This window comes from Acanthisitta chloris, unplaced genomic scaffold (genome assembly GCF_000695815.1).
Source record: "Acanthisitta chloris isolate BGI_N310 unplaced genomic scaffold, ASM69581v1 scaffold40103, whole genome shotgun sequence".
Classification (NCBI taxonomy): Eukaryota; Metazoa; Chordata; class Aves; order Passeriformes; family Acanthisittidae; genus Acanthisitta; species Acanthisitta chloris.
This window is the reverse complement of record NW_008667349.1, coordinates 62,663-75,442: the sequence shown is the minus strand read 5'-3', so window position 1 is coordinate 75,442 and position 12,780 is coordinate 62,663. Positions and strand designations below refer to the sequence as shown.

At 48.6% G+C, this 12,780-nt stretch overlaps 1 protein-coding gene across 1 annotated transcript in view; it reads right to left on the bottom strand.

The window, feature by feature from the left end:
* Positions 1 to 477: 477 nt before the first annotated feature.
* PACS2 (phosphofurin acidic cluster sorting protein 2) overlaps positions 478 to 12,780 on the bottom strand; it is a 47,279-nt gene continuing 34,976 nt past the window's right edge. The window contains exons 18-23 of the mRNA XM_009072450.1: positions 11,486 to 11,528; positions 7,867 to 7,909; positions 6,535 to 6,670; positions 3,491 to 3,717; positions 2,053 to 2,166; positions 478 to 1,133 (exon numbers count right to left, since the gene is read on the bottom strand). Coding sequence (XP_009070698.1) covers positions 1,015 to 1,133; positions 2,053 to 2,166; positions 3,491 to 3,717; positions 6,535 to 6,670; positions 7,867 to 7,909; positions 11,486 to 11,528 — 682 coding nt within the window. The 3' untranslated portion in view covers positions 478 to 1,014. The remainder of the gene's footprint in view (positions 1,134 to 2,052; positions 2,167 to 3,490; positions 3,718 to 6,534; positions 6,671 to 7,866; positions 7,910 to 11,485; positions 11,529 to 12,780) is intronic.

Below are 12,780 nucleotides of genomic sequence, written 5' to 3'. Positions count from 1 at the left end.
TGTATCACTCCACAGACAACGGCTCATCTTCCTGGGTTTGTTCTTTTTTTTTTGGCAAATTAATTTTTTTCCCTCTTAGTTTTTGTTTTTATTTTGCTTTTTGTTGTTGGTTTGTTTTTTTTTTAGAAAGCATTAAAAAAAATCTGCAGCTGTTAAAAAAAATCCTTTCCCTTTAGAGGCTGGAGGTTTTATTGACAGGTAAATAATCGGTGTGAGTATGTAAATAGCAGCGACCCCACTGACGGTGTTGTCCCTCAGCAGCACAGCCAGCTGCAGGGACATGGTGACTGGCTTGGTTTGGTCATTGTCACAGACCTAGGACACTGGAGTTTCCTTACACTTAGTGTTTCCCTAATTCCTGTTCCTGCCCAACCCTCCTCAGGCATCACTTCAGCACAAAACACCTGCCTGTCCCCGTGGCAGGCTCGATGCTCTGAAGGGGATTCTCCTCTCCAGACCTCCCTAGCTATACAAGTGGTTTGTTTTCCAAACTGGACAGTTGAACTCCCTCCAGACTTGCTGATCTCTTGTCCTTTGGCAGCAGGAAGAAAGACTGGCCATCCTTTTTTCCTAGAATATAGAGGGAGGGGCCAAACGCACCGTAACGTACACCATCTTCTGCAAAATCCGTTCGAGCTGATCCATGGCTCCCCCAGCCCACTCACACCAATGAGGTCTCAGGTTAATAAGCAGTGCAGTTACTCAGCTATCTGCTTGTAAGTGGTAGGTGCTCTTGGGCAGGTTGCCTGCTCCTGCCAACTCCCCCACAACTTCACGTTGTCAGCACATCTATATTTAAGACTGGGGTTTTTTTGCCTTTGTTTAAAGGGGTTTCCTTCCCTTGTAGTAAACTTATAGAGTTAATAGAAAAAAGTAATTCAAAAGTAATCCAAGCACATCTGTAATTAATTCTGCAGGAGAGGGCAGAGCGAGGCAAGTCAGAGTTGGCACGCAGTTCCTGGCTCCTGGTGTGCAGTCCCTGGGACGGGCAGAAGGTCCCTCCGCCGAGCACAGCTAGAAGTTAGATTTGGAGTGTCCAAATATGCAGATGGGAAAGTGCTTGACATGAGAGGACCACTGTGCTGCCAGCTGAAAGAACTTGACATCGTTCCACTCCACTCCATCAATCAGGACTGCAGGGAAGGGTAAAATGAGAGGAGAGTTAGATAATACCAAGAGGAAGCAGCCAACCTGGAGCAGCTTTGCTAGAAATCTCCCTGCAGTCAGCAGAGGGAGGCCTGGCCACACGCTGCTCTGCCTGGCCACCCCACCCAGCTGCACACAGGGGAGACAGGCTCTGGAGCAAACCACATTTAGGGAGAACAGCTCAGACTGTTGTTCCAGCATTGCTCACTGACACCAGAGCTTCCCAGACTGCTGATTTCAGCATCACCTGATCCTATTTCTCAAATTTCCTAAACAGTTCATTTTCTTTTTTTGGGCAAATGTACTCTTACAGAGATGGACATCAGTCTCTCCTCACTGGCACTCTTAACCAGGAGATCTATGCCTCCTAGAGAGGTGACACACACTGTCAGCACCCTTCACGCTCACCAGTCTCACAGGGACCAGGCCAGGATCAAAGAGGTGACCCAAGCAGATCCCTCAGCTGAGGATTATCAACTGAATACACTACAGGGATATTTTTGATACTGGATGCCACTAACAACAGTGTCAGGTCTGTCTGCACGATGCATATATGATTTCTGCTGTGGTGTGCCTGTGTGCCAGCATCCTCCCAGACAACAGCCACACTCACCACCCTCCATCAACCAACACTTGCAACAGCTGTGCAAGAGAAACAGAGAATGACAGGGAAGGGAATGGAGCCTAGCCCAGCCCTTCCCCTTATCCACAGCACTGCCTCAGAGGAATTCCTAGGAGAGAGAGGATTTCCCACATCCAAGCCCTATTAAAGAATTCCATCATGCTGAGCACATTCAGGCCCATATTCCTCAGGAATACCCCCATCCTGCTGGCTCCAGGGCACCAGGTCAGCCTGGAGGACAATTGCAGCATCTGAGCCCAATGGGATGGAAGCACTGCACTTACCACGCAGCATGTTCTGCTGATGTTTCGCTGTGCAAATCAACCTGCTGATTCCTTCAATACACTGGCTCTTTGACTCAACTTCCTTGTCTTTTGTTTTCTTGGGCAAAAACATCACTGGAAGAAAATCAAACCAGCACATGGTGAATCTGTGTCACTCACAGGAGCTGTACTGACACTTCTTTGAGTTTTTGTATTTAAATATTCATGCCTGAAAATTCTAACTAACTCCCAAGATTCTCTCTTTTTGGCAGGAGTCTGTCAGTGCTGAGCACCATCACCTATGCACATGGGCATTTTAGCCCTAAGTGTGTCTACATGAAGAATTCCCAGCTCATAGCCCAGGCCCCAAAGGACACCTTCAGGGTAACTCTGGCTCTGTTGGGACACTATGCAGTGAAAGCATCTGCAATGGCAGGTCTGGTGCACCAACTGTGGTCCAACACATGCTGGGCTGCACAGACACCTGGAGAGCAGGAGGGGCTACAGACTAGGGGCAGCTGGTGGAGAGGGAAAGTGTCAGGAGAGCTAAAAAAGGATCCAGTTCCCCAAGAACTGTCCAAATGCATGAAGAAAAATGTACAAACTGGCTCCACAAAAACTAGCGGTGTTGATCACCTCTGGGCCAGCCCCAGGGAAGAACATTTTGAGTGTCTCAGGACCATTTCTCCCATTGGCATGGCACTTACAAAAGGTGTCATCAGGGATGGCAGTTCTGGTACCAGCAGTTCCACTGCTGTGTTGGGCTGGGAGTGACGTGGCTGCACGGTTATGCACCTGTGTCCTGCAGTCACTGGCCAAGGAGGCTCTGTCAGCCTTCTCTCAGAGCCCCCAAAACCCCTGCTGCCTCAAGTTCAGGGGTACTCCTACTTTGTCATCTCACAGGGATCTGTGGTACTTGCTGGGCTTATTTCTCCTTTTTTTTTACTTTTTCCCTTACATGCCTGTTTTATTCTCTGTGGCTCTTCTCGAGCTGAAGGCTCATAGGATGGGGATATCATCCCAGAAAGCAGAGCTCTCCCAAGTTTCCAGCACACTGCTAGAAAGGAGTGACTCATTTAGCCCCACCAGTGGTCAGGGCACAAGCTGCCACTTACCTAACCCAACACCCCAAACCAGCCCCAGTAGGCTCACAAGGAAGCTGTCCAGACCAGACTACCTCCTGGCTTTCTACATGCCCTTCCTCTGTCCTTACCTTTCTTCTTTTGAGCTATACCATCTTAGCTGTTCAGCTGTAAGGGGGAATACATCCCCTTTTTACAGCACGAAGAGAGGTTATTCTTTCAAACCTACTGCTTCTCATCCACAGACAGACTAGGATTTTGGGGACAAAAATATGATGTAATGCAGGACTCACAAGTCAGGCAGCCCTGGAGCAGCATGACAGGGAGAGAAGCATTGCATTCTTGGCTTTTGGCAAAAGTGAATATGTCCACCTTACCTTTCTTGTTCTTTTCTTTTGTCACAACAGTCATGGACATGGTTGGAGTGGTGGCAATCTCACCGCTGGCAGGTAACCTGCTGACCTGGAGGGACCGGAAAGTGCATTTCAGTGTGTTTTTGGTAGTGGAAGGGTCCTTCTTCTCCGGGTCTCTCTTTCTGTCCACGGGTGGAGCTGCAATCCAGTAATCCACCTGCAGGCCCATCAACTCAGCACCGAGGCCCTGGCTGGAGAACAAGAGAAGGTGGTAATTTCTGCACAGTGTTCAGCACAGTTTTCCCCATCCATGTTTTTTCACAGTGGTTGCCGTTCCTGGTCAGAGAATGAACACCTGGATTTTTTGGAAATCAGGCAGCAACATTTCATAGTGAGACTCAACAGTCACAAAGGCTGAAGAAGTCACCACTGAGTAATTCAGCCTGGGTCACACTGCACAGTGGGCACAGTGGCATCAGCTCGGCAGCCAGAACTGCAGTGAGCTGAAACATGCTGACCTGCTGCACAGCCATGGGGATGAGCACTGGGAAAGGGAGCAGACAGGGAGTCTCCTTACACAGTGCTGAGTTTGGTGACCCAGCCAGCAAAGGCAACCCCTGAGATGGCTCAAATCACTTTATCTTTGAGGGGGGCAGCACCTTGCTGCTGCTTCCTAAGCACTGATGAATGAGTGATTCTGTCCAGGCACAGCATGGCTAAAATCAACTCAAAACTGGAGTGAAAAAAGACCTGGCAGGCCCCCAAACATTAGGCACTCAGTTCCCAGTCTCCCTGACTTGCTTCGATCTCCTGTGCTCATGAGATCTTCCTGCCAGCAGCTGCTTCCCTCCTCTGGCTCAGATGTTCCACCAAGTTACACAATACCTCTGCTCTCCCTAGGTCCCTGTAACAGAGATGGCATGGAGTAACTGCCTCCCCCACCAAGCCCTGCTACTTGTTGGGGAATTCCACTGGTGGAAAAATGCTCTGCCAGTCCTGTGATGTTTGCTAAACAATGGCAGATTTTGGGACATGATCTGCGGTTGAAAACTCCTGCGCATCATGTGGCAACAGTTGTGCATCACCAAAACACACTGCCAACCTTTCTTGAGCCAGAAAAGGGAAGATGAGCAGCCTGGGAAATTCCAGCCCTTGCCTGCCCCTGCCTCTCACTAGCTAACCTCGAGGGGAGCAGGGGTTCATCATTCAGCAGACCTAGGGCTGACAGCCCATACTTCTTCCTACACAATGACAAGGGGTGTTGAATAATATGCAAGTACTAGACAAAAACCTAAATTTATCTACCAGTCTGTGTCCCCTGTTTGAGAAATGGCAGTTGTTAAGGAAGATAAATCTGTGATCTTGAATGAAATATGCATCCCTCTGCACCGCCTGTCTAATAAGAAACTCTCAAGGTAAAACAAGGACGTTCCATCGTTAAGGACCACTCAGCAAATCATTTCCTTTTCTTTGCCATTTATTCAGCTGAAAGTCAGGCTGCAAAGCAGAGTTCATCTTTGATCACCAAAACCAGATTTTGGGTTCTCAGGGCAATATTCAGCAGTGAGAGTCTTTAAGGACGATGTTTTGGAAATGCTGCTTTAAGTTTTAAGGCTTCCTTGCATGACATTTCTCAGCTCAGTTGTGAAGACAAAGCATCCTCATGTTCACTATGCCCAAGGAAAATTTTATGTTCCATTCCCAGTTAAACATGTGGCTTAATCTTTCAGTCTGGGCCATCCTCCAGTCCCTGTGCTGTCACTTACAGATTGGGGAGGTGGAACAATGTTGAACCTAAACTTCCTCATTTCTTGATGACTTTACCACACAGCATGAAACAGAAAAAAAACCCAGATTCCTAAAGCTTCAGATATATCACATCTGTGGCTCACAACTCTAACACCCTACACTTTTGTGGGCACTGGTTCCCAAACCACTTCCACCTCCGGAAAGCCTGCATGGAGCTCACACAGGAGAATTCAGCTCTGCTCCCCAGAGCCTGCACAGCCCCCAGCTCCCTGCACTACCAGCCAGCTGCTGTTGGGACCAGCCTGGGGCACACAGAACTCTCCTGCCACCAAACCACAGGGAGCCAACAGGAGGGACCTGGGGAACTGGGCCACCTGGCACAGGCAAATAGCCACCAACACCTTCCAGTGCTGGGCACCTGCTAAACAGGGACTTACACATTTCCACTGCCTCTTGTTAAAAGGGAACTCTTAAGCCCGCGTAAGAAGTCAGAACTTAAAGGTCCCCACAGGGCAATCTGGGGTGAGCAGGAAAGGTCCCCATTCTGTCTCCAGCAGGGACAGTAGGTGATGCTGCTTAGGGAGAGCACGGAACTGATGAGCATTCCCTTGGACTTCCCCAGCCTGTCAATCACAGGATTAGGGATGTTAGAAGGGACATCCTTGAATCACCCTTTAGTATCCATTAATGGATCTGCTGTTGATGAATTTGCCTAACCCCTTTCTGATCTGCTGCCACAGAGGCAGCAGAGGCAAACATGGTCCCAATACGCCTTTCCTGCTCTATGTAGAAGTCCTTTCCTTCCTCCCTTTTAACTGACCTCTTGCAGTGTCATGGGCATGCATGCCCTCAAGCTCCTGTACCACAGGTTTGGTGAATGACAGTAAAGTATTCAACAAACCCACTGCCACTGATTTTGCAAAACTTGAGTAGCTTACCCCTCCCTTCTCTCTTCCCCCAAACTGCAGAGTCTGAGAATTTCTAGTCTCCCCTCACAAGGCTGCTCTGTTTCCTTGATCTTGCTAACTCCCCTGAACCTTTAACTTCAATCACTTGTTTCTGAGCTGTCCCTTCTAGCTCCAATGCGTCTGCCTTTGAGACCTGCAGAGTGCAAGAACACCCTGCCCTCCTCAGCTCCTTGTTGGCCAGCAAGGACAGAGTCACTCCAGAGGCAAAAGAGATGAAAGGAACAGGTGACAATTTCAAGTGTTTGCTGGGGACACAGGAAGAACTATAGGTTTTCCTTTAAAGGAGTTCTCTCTCATGTGCATGTTGGGTAAGCAGCCAAGGGAGCTGTAAAAAGACAGAACATGGTTTACCTTGAGGATGTGAAGCTGCCTGTAACAGACGGTGAGGAAGGGGGCGTGGGGGAGGCTTCTTTCACAGCAGGAGACACAGAGGGTGGGGTAGAAGAAAGGACACTGGAGCTTGAGGGAGCTGCGTCATCAGAGTCACCTTAAAAAAAGGAAGTCAAACAGTTTGTTTGGGTTTGTCTCACAGCCCAGCACATGCACACAGAGATAGCTCAGTCTCCTTGCCCACACTCCTGCTGCACAGGTTCTGTTCAGGCTCAGTGCAGGGATCAGCTAGTCCATCAGCTCTGACTGCCTCCACACTTAAACCACAGCACTTTCTATGTTTGGGTATGAGGCAGGCACAGACATTAACACTCCCCTGGGCTCCCCATCTGGCATCTGCTCTTCTAAGGTTTGCTCCCAGCTGATTTTGAGCCTCCTGCACAGTTCGAGCCAAGTCCATTGATCCCTGACAGGGAATCTCCCCCTGCAACCACTGCAGGGCAGCACGACTCTTGGTGGTGCCCAGTAGCTCTGGGCTGATCACAGGGATCTCCCCACTCCCTCTGCTTCCACCCTCCACAACCAAGGCATCATTCCCTTCCTGTTGGCTCTTTAGGATGGTGGGAGCACTGTGGCAGCAAGGAGTGACCCACAGAAGGGCTGCCTCCATGTACAAACCTATGAGTAACCCAGGCCACAGGAATCTGGGTTTAACAGTTAAGCAATACAAGAAACATTCTCAACAGGTAAGGAAAACAATATTCCTGACTAGCAGTGCATATGAAGGAGGAAAAAATAAGTTCACATTGACAAAACAGCACTACTCCATGTCCATGTGTGTAAGCAGGCAGTATCTACTGTACAAATCAGTTTTGCACTCCCCTATGAAAAATGGGTCTAAATGTTGCCTATCCTAAGTTCCCAGTGTCAGGCACATGTCTGAAATTGATTTTATTAGGCAATTGATCCCAGTGTAAGGAAAGAGGCATGAACTTCTGATGAACTGCCTCTCCAGTCTGGAGCAGGAAACTCAAATAACCTCAGCAGTGAATCCACAGAACATGCATGAGAAAAATGGGTGTTTGCACAAATATGAGTGGAGCTTCCCTCGGTGAGGGTGTGGAAATTTCAGCTGGCCTGAAGCTCCTTGCAAAGTAACAAGAAAAATGGCCTCTCAAGAGAGGGTTCTTTGTGCAGACAATCACTGAGAATCAAGGCAGTGGAACTGGAAGCTAATAAAATCCAATTCCACCTCACAGGACTCCAAGACATCAGTGATGAAAATGTTTGTTTAGCCTGTGAAGTCAGGCTCCCACCACCTGTATGACAAAGCACATAGAAGATGCTTGTTACCTGATGTTGCAGAAGATTGTTCCACTATTCCAACCTTCACCACCTAAAGGGGGCAAAACAGAAGAGGTCTATGAAACAAGAGTCCTCTGAACTTCAGGAACCCCCAAACCCAACCTCATCCCTGCAGTCCTCTTGACACTGTCCCTGCAGTCAGAACAGTTAAAGTAAGTTCAAAAGTGGAGTCTTCTAAGAGCTGGGCAGGTCCCAGCAGTGTCCAGCCAAGCAGTACCAGCTCACAGCTCTTCCCCAACCTACACAGAGGACAGTACACTCTGGAGCTGTTGCAGATCTGAACAGCTCTGAACAGTTTGACATCAGTCCCAAGTTACAGCAACTACAGTGCCTGTCTGTGACACCTCTCGGAACAGGGCAGGGATGAGAGAGGAACATAAATATCCCCTCAGCACTGCTTTGATACACCCGTTAATTACAGACACATTGCTTCCACTGCTCAAGTGCAGCCACTTCCAGGGTGCAGCATAGTTGAGGTTTGTTAGGACACCACAAAAGCAACAAAGTGCAGTTTCTGATCAGTTTTCTATTCTCTAAACAAGGGAAGTGTCCAGACAAGAAGATAAAACTCCCAGCAAAGCCTCTGGATGCAGACAGACATGGATGAACTACCAGGTGGACAGGTCAGAATGATCCAAATCATGCTCTAATAAGAATACAAATGTGTGTGGCCAACCACCAGCTAGTGCATTAAGATTAATGATGAATGCTACTGGCAATAATTTGTAGGACAGAGCATGCTACAAACAAGTTTCCACGAACACACTATGCCTAGAAAGATAAAATGCCCCTTGGTGATATAAAAACAGGGACCTTCTGTAGTGATAATCTGCTATAGTGCACAGGGATCATTACTCAACACTGCAGAGAAGAGACCATTCTTAAGGTCTTCAAGAAGCTTGTATCCAGGGTTATATAAATGCTGACAAATGGCAAAGAGCTGCAAAGGGAGCTCAAGTCAACAAAACCTGCCTTAGAACCAGAAATGGTGTCACACAGCCTGTTTAGGTTGAAAATAGAAGGTCCTTAAGTTCAGACACAACCGTGTCTGGACCACATCTCTAGGGAGGACACTTCTGTGCTATGGGATCAAAATAAAGGACTTAATTACTAGAAGCAAAAAGCTTTGCTGAGTTTGGAGGGTAGAGGGAGGTATGCTTAACACTAGATCTTGGAGAGTTGTCAGGTTCTCTGGTGAATTCGCTGTTAGATCCAGTCCTGGAAAAGCCATCATGAACTCAGTAGTGTGTACAGAGGCTCCCTGAGGGGTCACTGACTGGCTTGGGAGAAGGAGGATACAGCTCATCAAAAGGGCAACAAATCAGGCTCTGGAGTGGAGCAGCCATTTGTGCTGAGTGTGTGTGTTAAACGCCAAGAGGATGTTTCACAGACTGTCACTAGCTGTGTGCAAGAAGAAGCGGGGCAGAAGAGTTAGGGGAAGGACAAACAACACAGAAAACTGCCTACAGGCACCTTGATCTGAAGCCAGACAGGAAATCTCTTTTGGCCTTTCCCTCCTTGCTGGCTGACTGAAGATGCTTGAGTTCAGACACATGGGAGGAACATTACGTTAAGCATTTTCCCTTCCCTCCACTCAGGGAGGCGTTTGAGACTGCTGCAGTCCCAACACACCTCCATCCAGGAACGCTGCTGCAGCAGCCAGACTCCTTTCCCTTCAGGAAGAGGCACATCCTGTTAACTCTCCTGGCAACTGGCTGTCAGCACAAGGCAGGGGCACAGCCACGCAGCCCAACCACCTGACTCTGGATTTCACACCCATCTGCCCCCTTGTGAGGCTCCACTCCCACCACTCCAGAGTCCAGCTGAGCAGCACAGCACTGCCCTGCTCTCTCCTGGGTCCAAGACTGTACAACCCAGCTGCAGGATATCAGGTTTTGCACCTCAAAACCCAAAAGAGTCTAGCCAACATAAGTTGCATATCCAAAAGTCTCTGGCTCCCTCTCTTCCTTGGTCAATATCTCCAAGTATGCTACAGCTGAGGAAAAGAGCTTCAATGGTCATGTCCAAACTCAGACCTTGTGAGACACCTGCAACTGGCCTTTCAGTCTCCTCAGATGTGTTTCATGGGGAATTACTGTATTAGGAACACTGCAGCAGCAAGAGTAAGCAGTATTGATTTGACCCTCATCACCAGATGACATAGGAAGTCAGTCTGTGCTTTCAAGGCCAGTTTTTTGGGGGGTTGGCAGTATTGTGTACACAACAAAGCCATTCACTCTTTCACCACTTTCAGACAATCAAATCCAGACTGGACAAGCAGTGCTAATATCAGGACTATGGTAATTTTAGAGCAACTGGACAAACAGTCTGAGCCTCATTTGCCTGCAGGTAACACAGAAAAACATAGCCCCAAAGAAAAGCTTTCCAGAGCCCAGCAGCTATCATGAGATGAACCTGGGGGCTTCCAAGTCGTTTTGGGCTTTTCATGTTACTGGGAAAGGTGAAACAGCTGGTTCATAAGAACAGTTCTTTACTAGAAATTGCAGTTCATGGGAGGGACAAGATCACAGCAAAGCTCGTCAGCAGGGAACAAATTGAGAAGATGTGTCTCTCTGCTTTTGCACAAGACATCTGTCCTTCAACAAACAAAAGTAGATTGCCATCTAAGGAATACTGCAGAGAGAGACTCTCACTCTGAGGAGACACCAGAGTGAAAGCAGGGTCAGCCTGAGGGCAAGAGAGACTAATCTCTTTAAACGCCTTGGGATTTCAGATTAGCTCTGACCCACCAAGAGGGGCACCAAGAGGGACACAAATGAGAATGCACACAAGTCATTTTAACACGGAGCAGGCAGAGCAAGGCAGCCAGCAGGTCAGAAAGAGAAAAGACAGCAGCAAAAACCGTAAAAAATGATGGAGGACATCCAGTAGCTGAAGAGCAGACAGGGGATTCCTTCTGGTCACAAGTCAATGACTTTATACCTAAAACTTAATGAATTGAAGAGCATGATCAAACAAGGGGAGAGAAGGTAGAAAAGGCAAAGGACACAGTGCACAAAACATACTGACAGAAGCACAAACACAGCCCTGCCTAGCTAGTCTGCACTTGGCCACCTCAGCTGTGAATACTTAGTGATAAGGACAGGAGGAAAAACTAGGGACTAGTATCCCAAATATATGTTCACATAATAAAATGCATTTAATAGCTCTGTCTCTGACTCAACCTTAACAGTGGTATAAATGATCTCCTTGGTGGGATGTACTGTCCACTTCCCAGGAATGGACGGAATATCAAGAGGACTGGAGACCGTTCATGACAAGCACAGAGGACTGACACAGGAGTAGCCAAACTGGCCAAATCAAATCAACCAGGGCAATGCTGGGCACAGCATCCCTGAGATGAAGTTTCCAGGGACACACCACCTTCCTGTCTGAGATGTAAAATACACCCTGTAAGTTTGTTGAGGGATCTTAGAGGTTTACTTACATACCAGGCAGTTGCATTCAACCATCAGATGCTCCTGCTGATATTCTCCCTTAGAGCACCCATTGGCTTCTGCTCTACTCCAGATATCAGCTAAGTTTGTGTTAACACTTGGGGCATATTGTAGCCCGCTGCAGCCCATGTAACTATGATAACACTCACCCCGACAAAGGGAATGAACTTCTGCGAAGATTCTTCATCAGGGCTAAAGACAAAGAGAAGAAAGTTGTTAGCATCTTGTTGCTATGCCAGGCAGGATACTCACTTTATATGTTGCATTCCAGCATGCAGCAGGGACGGACAGTATGCAAGCGCCAGTCCAACGCTCCTCAAGGCCCCCTGCCAGCACGCCAAGAGTCTGCACGGGTGGGGAGGAGCACGCAGCTTACGGCATGTCTCTCGGGGGGAAAAAAATCTTTTCCTCCCTCCCTCACGCTTGACAGAGAAACATGCTTTAATGGCATGGCAGTCATCACAGACACACGACCTCCTACTGCAAGGAAATGGATCTGTGCCACAACAACACGGAGAACTGTGCGTTACTTACTAGTACCTGAAGCGCTCTGCACGCACGGCCTCCACGCGTCCCACCTTTGGAGCCACGTGCCATACCTTGCACATCCCGGCACCGCTAAAGCAGTTAGCCTGCCACGGGGTTACAAGCCGTGACACCAGGTTATTTGTAAAGCACTAGCAAGTTTGTACTCACACACGCTCACACACACACACACGGACACGTTCCCTGCCGCTGAGAGCTCGCGGTCCCTTCCACAGGCACACTGGAGAGGTTGGGCACCAGAGCACACCAGGCAGGTCAGGACACCAACTTGAGAACTGCAAACGGCTAAACCAACTGAACAAAAGGCACACCGTGTCCCAGAAACAGCTGAAGACAGCACATGGTCTCAAAGCAGGAAGGCATCAGCCCCTCCTGCTCTGGCCTGCCCAGGATTCAGCAGATAGAGGGTGGAGAAGGGCCAGCAATGAAGGCAACAGTCAAACCTAGCAGGAATTAGGGAGAGACTCAACAATGACAAGAAGACCACCTCAGTGAGAAGGAAGGCAAGCCAGGAGGGCCCGTGGAGCCACTGCTCCCTTCAAGGGCAACAGAGATGAGGACAGACCCACAGGGTGCGGAGAGGACCACAGGAGCACATCCATGTGTTTGGAGAACTACAGTTCAGCAGTGGAAGTGACTGCATAGGCAAGACACACATTTCTCAGTGACCAAGCACAGAAAACAGGTAGGAAGCAGACAGACACCGAGATTTCTCATGTTTCTCTTTCTGTGTGTCCCTCAGTGTTCAGAGAAAAAACATCCAGCATTGCCTTCATCCGGAGTTTAGCTGGGGACAGCATGAATACTTTAGGAATGCAGGTACTTCTGCGCTCTTCCTAGCACAGACTGGAAATGCATCAAATGCACAAAGGTTGCCAACCACTATGTGATTAGCATA